We start from the raw sequence: 12,310 nt of genomic DNA on the forward strand, positions 1-12,310 counted from the left end.
CATGCCATGCTTAACAGAACAGAAAGCTCCAGTTCTTATTTCCAGCCTGACACTGAGAGTGGCAGTCTGGTCCACTCCTTTTCACTTCCCTTCAGCTTGCTGAAATGCCATATCCCTTCCCAATAGACTAGAAACTTGGAACTGGGGAGTCTGCACCATGGTGCTGACCTGTTTGTACAGTCTTCACATGCAGAGAGCTGGACATGATCTGCTGCCTTGCCTGTCCTGTGCAGAGCTTGGCACACACCTTTGGTGCTACTGCTGCCTGTTCTCTATGAACCACTGACCTTTCTACTGAGCTTTGGATATTCTACAATTATAAATTAAAATGTGTGAAAATATCCTATTGATACCATGATTAATCATGGAGGGATTAAAAGAACATATCTCCTGTTTTTTCACACATTAGTGGTTTCATAAAAATATTTAGAAGAGATGGAGGATCCTTAGCCATATTGTGGGGAGTGAGAACAAGGTCCAAAGATACATAAATAGGACTCTTATGTTTTCAGGCATCTTTAAGCAATAGCTTTTACTCTACTGCTAAAAAAAGACAGTTCTTATTGCAATTTACCTTGGGAGGACAATGCAGCTGTGGGAAAACAAACTTGATTGTCTTCTCCTTTATATGTTTTTAGAAAGTGATTCCTAGGCCTCTGGCTGCAGAATTACCTTTTTGGATGATGATCCACAATAAAACAACAAAAAGGTCATAATAAAAAGAAAGGAGTTTATAACCTCAGGGTAAGCTCATGGGATTGACAGCTTGAGAAAACAGTTTGATTGGGAAATGGAGCAAGACTGGGCCAGTTTTGTTGGAAGATTGAAATGCAATTTTTAAGGGGCCTTTCTGTAATAGCAAAAAACTTCTTCAGCTGAAAACTGTGGCCTGGAGTATTGCAAGTAGAACATGCCATATGATGTAAAAAGAGTTTTTTTCTTCTGCTAAATGCATTAACCTAGGATATTTGGCTCAACAAACTCAAAAGCAAATCCCACGAATGCAGTGGAAAGTCTTCATTAGCTAGTTACAGGCTAAGAAGCTCATGACTCTCTGAAGCTCAGATTTCTAGCTGCAGGCTGGATGGTCTCTTCTAGGGCTGGGTGTTGCCTTTGTAAAGGGCCAGAAAAGCAGTGAGCATCAAGGACTGTGAGGTCATGGTTACATGTATCAGTCCCACCAGCACATGGTGAGCAGTGAATAAGCAGAGCAGGTGCCCAGCCATCCCAAGGACAGATGTGACATATCCCTTTAGGTCATGCCAGGTCTTTTACAGCACAAACTGGCAATTAGGTCAGTGCTCCCTTTTCACTTTCATGTGAGTGAAGCCTCCTGAAGCAGCCAGAGTGAACTGTACTGTTGCACACAGTTACTACTGTTTCCTTGTCCTGCCTAATGGTGATTTCCTGACCTGGTGAAACAATAACAATGAAGAAACGACATTCTCAGCAGCGGTTCCCAGACAAGGGGTCAGCTGATGGCATCAGCCTTGAAATACATCTGCCCGTGCCAGGATTCATTCAATCACCTCAGACCTTTTGTAGATGTTTTTATATTAGCTCAGATTTATATTTTTCTTCTAAAGCTATTTTATAAATACCATTCGTGGTTTTTCCAAATAAAGTAAGCCAGATCTTCTTGCATAGAGATTAACAATAGCAATGACTAATGAGTAACTTCATTTTGGACATTTACCTTTATCTTCTGAATTACAATTCAGAGCACAGCCTACTCTGGTTCCTCTGTACTGCACTTTGGAGAAACATGTCTCTGTCCATTGATTAACATAGATGGATGTTTAAAGTTAGTCTGGGTTACCACTCCTTCTGGAATCAGTGGAATTACAATGATTCATACAAAATTATCAGATTTTCATAATCAGACCATTTTGCTAATAATAATATTAATAATATTTCTACTTTAGTTAGGAAGTGCTAATTATCATCTCAAATGCTGATGTGTGTCTTATTGAGTAACTTCGCTGAATTCCCCACTGTGCTACTGGTGCCATTCTCAGCACTACTACAGCTGGTTAATTAGCTTTCATCGCAGGCTGGGTGTCACAGGTACATTAAATTGAATTGCCCAAATTCAATGTCACTTGAAAAAAAAATGGATGCAAGGATGTGGTCTATACCATATTTCTCTTTCATATTCGGGTATGGAGTGATACTATTTTGGGAAGCCTTGTTCTGCGAGACATGAAAAAGCTTTGTCCGGAAGCAAGTATTTAAAATTACTCGTCACATTGGGTTGCTGTTTCATAGCCCTATGAGACTTTTAATATTGAAATATTCTAAACTAGTAGATTTTTGTGATAGCACAACTGCTTTCTCCAAGAGGACTCAGCTATTTGGATTGGCAAGGTGCAGAAACTCTAGCTTGATTTAGGGTTCTTCAGGAAGGTTGTCTTCATTTAATGTTTCATATACTTAATTTAATGTTCATTTAATGTTTCATTTAATGTTTCATATACTTAAAATTCCAAAAGCATTACAAGTACATCTCTTCTTAGAAAAGATGCCATTCTCATAAAAAGAAAGAGTGCATGCTGGAGTTCTCATTAAGAAAAACCCAACAAACAAACAAGAAACTCCAAAGGCAAATTATTACATGCCTGAAGACTGCTATCTGACACTACAAAATATATAAACTAGAAAATCATGTTAATTTTCTTGGTATCTAATGTAGCTATCCGGAGAGTACTAAGCCTTTTATTGTAAGAGGAAAGTAAATAACTAGACTTTAAAATGAAAATCCAGATAGGGGATAACTTTGCTGTTATTGCCTATTTAGGATCAAATAGTGGATGCCTAACTTGCGTTTGAAGATAGTGTTTTAAATTTCTGCAGAACATATAGAACTGGGTAATTTTCCTCTGATCTAATTACCTAGTTATCTAATTATCCATTAATCTAGTCTTTAAAAGTCCTAATTTTTATTTGTTTAAGCAATAGGGCTATTTTTCTATTTTCCTGCTGTAAATGAAATAATGTTGAGAAAGTACAACTTCATCAAAGAGGATGGCAGATATAGAATAAATTGTGTCTGCTTCAGACAGGATTGCAGGAACAACCCTGTGTACAGTGGGACAATGGGTACAGGTCCATTATTTGCTGCTTTGCTGCACCAGTGCTTTCAAGATAAAGGAGCTATCTTACCAGAAATTGGAATGAGGGCAGAGATTCATGGCTGCCAAATTGGAGAAAAAACCTCTCAGTATTGATTTTCTGCCAACACTGATGTGGACTGGGTTTTAAATAGTGATTTAAATGTAAAAGATTCATTGTAATATATTGATTATATTTATGTGGTCTTTTATTGAAACAGGTAGTCCAAAGGAAAAATATCTGCTGTTACCCATTAAAAAGGCAAGGGGTTCCTTAATGAAAAGAGAAGAGATTGCATATTTGAAGATGAAGAACCAGACCTAGTCATGGTTCTTCGAGCAGTATGCATGTGACCACATGCTGTTGGACAAAACCAGTCCTGACAGCAAAGCCATTATCTACAAGTAGGTAAAATCATTTTTTTTCCTGTAAAACAACATGTGCCAAGATATATCTGATACTGTTTCACTTCCAGAGAAATTCTGGTTCCTCTTTGTATGCTGCATATTGCTTCATTTGGTGAGACACAGATACTGATTTTTCCTCTTGATTCCATGAAAATTATACTTTATAGGTACAGTCACACATTCATGTTTTTGCATATATGTGACAGAAATAAACAACTTTTCTTTGAGAAAAGATATAGACTTGAGTAGAAATATATTTTCTCCCTAGCTTTTCTTAACAGAGCTTAAGCATTTTTTTCTGCAAATCCCAAGATGAAGCAAATAAAAAATACTTTTTTTTTGTGCTGTTTTTTTAAAGTTTCTAAGTCCATGTAACTATATATGCTCAAATCAAGGGTCCAAGAACTTGGTCTTAAGCTATGAGCTAATGATATTAACTAGATCATAAGTGATACATAAGTACTAGAAGAATTAAAAATATCTGAGTGCACTGACCATCCTGCTACAAATGGTAACATACATACCCCAGCCCAAGAGGTAATACCAGTGCAAACGCTGCTCTTCAGCAAACACTGCCACCACGATCAGCGTGTGGAGATAAATGCCTTCGCAGAGCATCCAGAAGTAGTTGCAACCCAGCATGTACTGATGGAAGAATTGCAGCACTTTGCAGCTTACCTGTTAGATAAATGAGAGAAAGTCACACACTTGACCAGCATTTTGCATTTAAGTAGGCAAAGACAAATGCTGCTAGGCTATAAGGAAACAAAGGGGAGCAAAAATTCCCATCTCTTTGTGTTTTTTGGTGAGTTTTTTTCATCATCTATCAGTGAGAAGGATTTCAAACTTTAATAAATAAGATGAACTAAATGAATTAAATTGAATTGAATTGAATTGAATTGAATTAAATTAAATTAAAATTAGCCTGGACAAAAAGAGATTCAGGAAAAAGTTTTTTGGAAAAAGAGTGGCAAAGTTCTGGAATGGCTTGCCCAGGGATGTGGTGGAGTCGCTGTCCCCAGATGTGTTTAAAAAAAGACTGGATTTGGCCCTCAGTGCTATGGTTTAGTTGAGGTGTTAGGGCATGGGTTGGACTTGATGATTTTGAAGGTCTCTTCCAATCTAGAGATTTTGTGATTCTATAAATTAAATTAAGTAAAAGCCCACACAAAGTAGAAGAAAATTTCAGTAACAGCACTACAAAAAGTACAAAAAAATATTTCCTTCAAAACTCAGTATGGTTTTTTTTAGAACTGAAGCAAACAACTTGTTCTAGAGGTCAAAGGAGGGCTGTGGAAAAGACAGTAACATTGAGCTCCAATTTGGATTACTTCCTTTTGATAAAATTTTTCTAAGTTTTTTCACATCTTTCTTCTAAGCCAAAGTCATTTACGCTTTAAACAGCCACCAGCTCTGAATCCCTTTGGAATGTGCAAGTTTTTGTGGCAGCAGAGATTCTTTTTGTAGGGTACCAGGAATACTGTCTTTACTTCTTTGCAAGGTGACAGCTTTGCTCTATTTTGATGAAATAACAAATTGACATGTGGAGCTGAATGGAGCTGGTGAAGCAGTTCCCTTGCATGGTTCAGACAAGGTTGCAGACAGACCTTGACAAGGGATTGTGGCTACACATTTCTGGGAAGCAGTGGGCAGATGGTGGAGGGAACCATGTTGTGTCCACTACTGGAGTGCCAGCTGGTGAGGGACGATGCTGCTCCTCTTCTGAATGTGTCTCATGTCCATTTGCTTTCTTAGAGAGGGCAGTGAGGTCCTTCACCTGAACTTCCTTGTCACCACAACCCAGGAGGACCAGGAGGAGTGGTTAGGCATTGCTGTTCTGGCAGACACACACTGCTTCTGGGGAGCACCACATGCTACCTGGAAATCTGAGGTCATAGCAGTGATAGCAAAGTAATAGTCCCCATCTGTTGCCACAGGAGAATACTTCTTTCCCTTAACTTCTGTAGATATTTTCTAAGCTGACTACCTGGGCTGTACAAGATGTCATTAGGACTCGTCTCTTTCAAGAGACAGTTTTGCAGTTCAGCAGAGGGGGGAACTGCATGTTTTGCATTTGTCTGGACTGCCCCTCTGGATCAGAAAATCTTCTCAGTCATCCAGTCCATCACCTTCTGTTCCCAATTCCCAATTGCCTATACATGTGTATTTAGTTCTGTTTCAATATTTGCTGTGCAGGTTGGTATTCATGAAAATATAGGTTTATTGATAGGTAAGGAAATAGGATTCTGACAAGATTAGTGAGAAGAACTGTTTTTTATTCTCTGGTAATTCATGTTTTCTTCTCACCATGCAGGACAGAACAGACTGTTACATCTTTTTTCCACACTGTGGCTGAGCAGTTCTTAAAAGTGTTTCCAAAATGACTGTATACTGAACCCAGCCCAGCCCAACCAACCACCACTACCACCACCACCAAAACAAATAAGTGAAGATGTATTTGCTTCTTTTTTGTGGGCAAAACTGTTCATTAAGGCTCTTATAGAATTCCTGGACTCTTTTTCACAGGTTTGGGTCAATATGTTTATTGCCTTGTTTCCTAGCCCAGACTCAATGCAGCCTCCTAGCTGGTGGCTTACCTTTGTCCCTTCTCCTCTTATTGATAACCCATCCCTACAAGGGCTGCCTTGTCTGACAGGCACTTGCCTCAGTCTGCACACGGGTTCAGGTGCCCTCCCTGGCATCAGCCAGCCACCCTGGCCTCTAAAACGCAAGCAAACTTCCTGAGCCATCACAGCAGTTCTGAGGTTTGGGCTGGGCCAGCACTGTGTCCTCTTGTGGAGGAGCTGCAGGTCAGAGGGGCCACCTAAGAGCTCAAGGCATCGTTTTCCTGATGGCTTTAGTGGGAGTGACTCAGGCTGCCTGCATGGTGCACATGGGCTGGTCCTGCTCTTGCCAGGGCCAAATTGTCCCAGTGTTCCATCCAGTCACCTGGGCTCTAGGAACAGCTAGAGGAGGAACTGAGCACAGATGGTGAGTTCTGCAGTAAAATCCATGATACTTCTCAAATCTGTCATTTTGACTTAATTCTTTCCCTGTTTCATACTGCCCACCTGAAAGGATGGTGGCTGTGGAGGATCCTTGCTCCTCTTTGCCTCTTGTCTGTATGCACTGCTCACCAGCCCTCTGAGCACAGACTGACAGGACACACCTTCCACCAGAACCAAGTCAGTATTTGCTGGAACTTGTTTCTGTAGCTCAAACAAATGCACACATAGAAAAAACATTCCCTAACAGCTGTAGAGCTCCTTTTGCTTCATTTCCCAACATCTCCTTCTTTTGTGTATCCTCTATTTGAACTATGACTTGTAGCTTCAAAAATGAAATCTTTTACTTATCCTTTAGAGCAATGGACATGCAGATAACACAACGACTCTTGAGGAACTTAGTAACTTCTGATTTAATAAGTTAGAGAAGTAAGAAAACCCTTGGCAAAGCATAAAGGGTTATTATGACTAGTGCTTTCGTACACATCACATTAATTTGAGAATTTATGTGAAGAACTTATCATAAGGAGTTTAAACACAACAGTGCATTGAGATAGGATGTTAAATTCATTTTATTCAAAAGGAAACAAAAATCAGTCTGCTTTGGATGAGGCAATAAATTCAATGTATTTCAGCTATGGCTAAGTGATGCAAAGGAAATATTTCCCTACAATAAGTAAAACAGTTTTTCTTTGTTCAGAGCAAGTAAAAGAGATTTTTCAGTAAAAGAGAACCTTTTACTGATAAGAATAGGATTAGTAAAAATAAAATATGACAAATGTAACAATCACCTTGGTGTATATTAATCTTAATTGAGAAAATAGCAAAAATAGTAAGTTTTATATAGTGTTTATTTTTACAGAAACAAGTAAAATAAAACTGCAAGATGATACAGAAGCAAATTTTCCACCAGCTTGATAACTGATTGTTTTCTTTACTGTAATTTATAAATCTTTACTATAATCTATAAAGACTGATATCTATAATTTATAAAGACTGATATTTTTGACGTAAGGGTGGTGAGACACTTGAACAGGTTGACCAGAAGGGTTGTAAAGCTCCTATACCAAGACCACATTGAGTGGGGCTCTAAGCAACCTGGTCTAAAGGAAGGTGTCTCTGCCCATGGCAGGGATGTTGGAATTAGATGATATTTACAGTTCCTTCCAACCAAACCATTCCAAGATCTAGGATTTTATGCCTGCTAACTTTGAGATAAAAACATGTGCAGGAAATTCATTTTCTGCCAAAGACAAAAGTTGTTGTAGGTTCTTTGAGGCAGAGACTCTGTCCTTGTTGTGTCTTGTGCAATATTCAGCACAGTGAAATCCAGGAAAGGATCATTGCAGGAGCTTCACACTCTGAAGGGGAATTTAAAGTCATGAACTTTTCAGTCTGCAGGTGTGCAGGTGACTGAAGCTAGTGAGTTCTAATTAATGAGCAGCACAGGGTCCTTTCTAGTGCAGCCCCATGACTGTTGCTCAGGTTGGTCTCCTGAACAAAGGAATAAACAAATACTCCACTTTTTGACAGCCTGGAAAAAGACAGGACTGTCCTGCACTGTCCTGTTGATGGCTATAGCAAGGGGAAGTGTGAAAAAATTATCAGGAAAAAATTACCAGCCCTCAAAGTCAGGTAACCACCTAAAAAAGCATCTATTTTTGTGCTTCTGGTAGGATGACCAAGAATGACCCTCTTTTGGTTGAATACAGTGTGGAAATAAACTCAATCTGTGAGCAAGGAGGCTGCCTCTGGCTATGTTTGCATTGCATTGATGGGCACAGAGACAAAGATTCTCTACAGATCTGCAGGACAGCACCCAAAGAATAAAAGGTCCCTTATTGCTGATTCTCCTTCCTCATAAAAGCAAACTCCAATGACTGCAATGAGCGTGGCCTAATTACTCTGGGGCAAAAGGGGTCAACAGTAATACAGTCTGTCCTACCTCTCACTTGCAAATCTCTCAGAGAGTTATGGAAATCTTGTAAACACCACATCTGCAGTATGCAACAAAAGTACTTCAAAAGGATTCTGGAACATTTCCCAGAGGAGAAAGAAATCAATTTACTCTCCTTTTACAAGAAAGATATAGAAATGGTGTCTATGATGTTTTGCAGGGTATACTGGCATGTAATAAATACTTTTAATGTTCCAGTCCTGCCAAAGGAATCCCAAAGGATCATCTGCCTATGCAAGACCTTGCAATTGCACAATAATGTAATTGGCATAGTGCTCTCCTCAGCTAATCCAGCAGGTTCTCATCACATGTGCTTGTAATTTCTCTGTTAAGGCTCTCCTTGGTTATTGGTTAATAGCTTATGGACAGAAAACTGCACCATTAACTGCAGCACTTACCCTCACTGGGGCAAGTCAAGTAAAAATTCTTGAACTGCATAAACCCCCAAACTCCACTTTCAATTATAATAACAAAATCTAATATGAAATAAACCTGCTAGTTTTTGAGGAAGGTTGTGCTAGTAATTCAGTCAGAGCACAAGGCTTGACTCTGTTTTGGCACAGTAAAGTCATCCAGATTCCTGTGTGTGCCCATTCCTGCACTGCTTTCCTGGGTAAAGGAACTCAGGGGGGCAGGCTGGGAGGTCTGTATTTTACATCAGTCCTTGTCAACTCCAGAGATCCTGCCCTGTGGAAAGCAAGTGTGGGAAAGCTCTTCAGTGTGCATATGGAAATGTCTCTTCTCCAAAGCTCACTATCCATTGAAATGCCCCCCACCAACATTTCAAATAAATTGCTGATAACAGTCCAGCCAAGGTTATCCATGTTAAAACAAGCCAGCTATATGAGCCTTCACTACAGCTGTACACTTCTTTGTTTAAAGGGAAATAAATATATTTGACCTTACTAACTTAGTTCCTCTGGGAAACCTCCCCAGTGCATGGCAGCAAAGGACCCTCCTCGAAGAGATTACAGCTTGCCATGGAAGCCAGATAGGATTTATTCAAATTGAGTTTGAAGGCAATACAATATGTTCTCAAACATTCTAAACTTATAATTTTAAAGGAGCAGCTTCAAGTTTGATTACTTCTCTGCTTTAAAATATTGTATGTTTTTTTTCTGACTATTAGAACACTATTCTGTGAAAATATTCTTAAATTCCAGGTATCCATATGTTACACAAATAAGCAATAAAAGTTTTTTTCCAAAGCAAGACTGTGCTAAGTGTTGTAGCTGTAAATCACTGGCTATCAGAACATCACACCATTATACAATGTATCTGCAATGATTCACCATTAAACTGTGTTCCAGTCAGAAACCTGGCCTACTGGGGTTTGGAAGGAGATTAACTCTTTAATATACTTTTTAACCATTTACAGAATGAAATATACATAGTTCTCAGAGGGCTACCAGGTTTTGTGTTAAAAGACAGGAAAATATGAAATTAAGCAACAGGGGATATTGGTAACAGCATGTGTATCCATGTCTATGCTGTAGCAAAGCAGCCAGCCCAGATTAACACATTCTGGACAGGAATTAATAAGGCTACATCTGCACTTCTCTGAGTCCTGGCTGTGGTAGCAATAGTTCTCCCTGGACTGCAGCTTTGAGCTCTGCAGGGCAGAGGGGCTCTCACTGCACAACTGGCCCTGTCTCAGCGTGCAGTGGCCACTGGCTCCTCACCTGCAGGATGGCAAGTGTGACACAGGGAGTGAGGCAAGGCAAAACAGCCTCACCATTCCTAAGGGGTTTTATCAGCTTGGTTTCTGAGTGGTGTTGCCAGAGAGAGGCAGCTTTTAAGGGAGCCATTGTAGGTATGATCCTGACTGATGGAGGAGAGCAGATAGGCCAGCAGAGAGGGAGAGAAAACAAGGGCAGGGCTGTGTAAAAAAATAGCACAAGACAGTGCAAACTGCTGTTCATTTGGAGAGGATCTGCTGCCACCTTCTCCCAGTGGAGGGAGGCAATCCCTGACAAAAAGGTTAAGAGCTCCTGCTATTCCAGGCAACTGTCATGGTAGACTTGACACCCGAGCAAGAGTGGCCAGGCACAGGATGACATGACAAGGTAGAGGTTACTCAAATTTGCATCCAGGCATAGCTGAGCTCTGGGCATTGAGCCCTGAGCCAGTGTAGTTTACATGGAGCATATCTAGCAGTCAAATACACCTACCTTATGTTTGAGGTGTAAGATCTAGACCTGCAAAAGAATTTCCTGGGGACTAGGTACTCTTTGATGACATGGATATATCCACTCATGATTCAGTTAAATGCTCCAGGAGTTTCCTAATGATACAACTGGGATTTGTGATATTAAATATAGACATCCAGTCTGTCTCTTCTGTAATCAAAACATAATGATAGAGATGATGGAGATTATAGTAAAAATTACCTCATCCTAAAGGATATATCTAAAATAAGCCAGATGGATGGTATCCTGAATGTAGGTTTGTCTATCTTTAGCATGGGGTGACTAGGTCAGCTGAACGTGTCTGCAAAACAGGTGTCCAAATGTAAGGCATGTCTGACCTTAAATGTTTATGAGTGTTTTAATTCTCTGGGTTTGCTCAGATGCTACTCCAGTGTCTTTCCTGGGGTGACCCGCTGCTAGATAGAGCTGCCAACCCTTCAAAGGATGTGGGGCCAAGGGAATGCCAGAAAATCCTGAAGTCAGTCAATTGGGTGTATGCAAGCATAAGCCACTCAGGGGTGAGATGGTGAGCAAAGAAGTTTGATTATCCAAAAAACTGATCTATTATTGCCCAATAGCTCATTCTGTCAACTAAATCTAAAGGTCATGTGCATAACTAACCCAAGCCTCTTGATGGTTGACTCTTGCTGAAAGTCATTACTGGTCCTTCTTCCATACCCTTATTCCACATGTTTGGCTGTCATCTGTAAAGGCACTTTGATGTTTCATTTTTTTTTCTCTTCTGATTCAAGCTACTTCTGTTTGGTCTTAGATGCCTTCAAGAAATGCAGGGTAGCAGGGACATGGCTGAAAATGGGCAATACTGCTGGTGTGCACAGCACAGCAGTCATTGAAGGGCATGTCTGACTTCATGGTATAGATGTATAGGATGATGTAGTCCCTGAAGAGAAATGAGCACTCTGCATTTAATTCACTTTTCTTGTTTTAGCCACCAGCTTTAGAGCAAGGTAAATTGTCTTGGAATGAGACACAGCTGCCTCTACAGGAAGCACTGCCATTTAATCAGACAAATCCCAGCCAGGAAAATGGCTGTGGCAGCATGATATTGGGGGGAGTATTGTGTTTTGGAAACATTATGGTACTGCCCTTCTGAGGGGAATTATTTTTTTTAAGAATCCAATGTTTTGAAGGATTTTGAAAAATCTTTTTTGGCAATTCATACTCAAATTTCTCACATTTCACTTAGACCCTTTTAAAGGCATACTGCAAGGAAAACTTGGAGAGATGCCTTGAATGTTTCTAGATATAATTGATTTATATTCACAGAGAAATATCAACACCTAAGCTGCTTAAATGTTCTATGAGTGTGGGAGGCCTTGTGTAAAACAGAAGTCCATCAGGGTGCGACATGTCCATACAGTGTAACACAAAATCCATCAAAAGGCAACTGTTAGCATCTGCACTTGTTGATCTGACATTTAAGGAGTGTCTACTTGACATTTTTCTATGCCTGTGTTTTTAGGCACTAATGACATATTATCATCTGTTTAACTCTCAGTCTCTCAGACACATTGGAGACAGCGCAATTGACAGAAAGTTATGGTTGCCCAGGTACTATCCCAAATTTTTACATCATCTTCCCTTTGTCATCTCTCCCATCTCTTAGGAAGACCAAAAGGA

At 40.0% G+C, this 12,310-nt stretch overlaps 1 protein-coding gene across 6 annotated transcripts in view; it reads right to left on the reverse strand.

Annotated features, from left to right (window-relative positions):
• The window catches only part of CALCR (calcitonin receptor), a 154,316-nt gene that overhangs the window by 23,218 nt on the left and 118,788 nt on the right, over positions 1-12,310 (reverse strand). For all 6 annotated transcript variants that reach the window (XM_021551731.4, XM_021551735.3, XM_021551734.3 and 3 more), the window contains one exon: positions 4,043-4,196. In XM_021551731.4, coding sequence (XP_021407406.2) covers positions 4,043-4,196 — 154 coding nt within the window. The remainder of the gene's footprint in view (positions 1-4,042; positions 4,197-12,310) is intronic.

The sequence above is a fragment of the Lonchura striata genome, chromosome 2 (assembly GCF_050655825.1).
Source record: "Lonchura striata isolate lonStrDom1 chromosome 2, ASM5065582v1, whole genome shotgun sequence".
Lineage (NCBI taxonomy): Eukaryota > Metazoa > Chordata > Aves > Passeriformes > Estrildidae > Lonchura > Lonchura striata.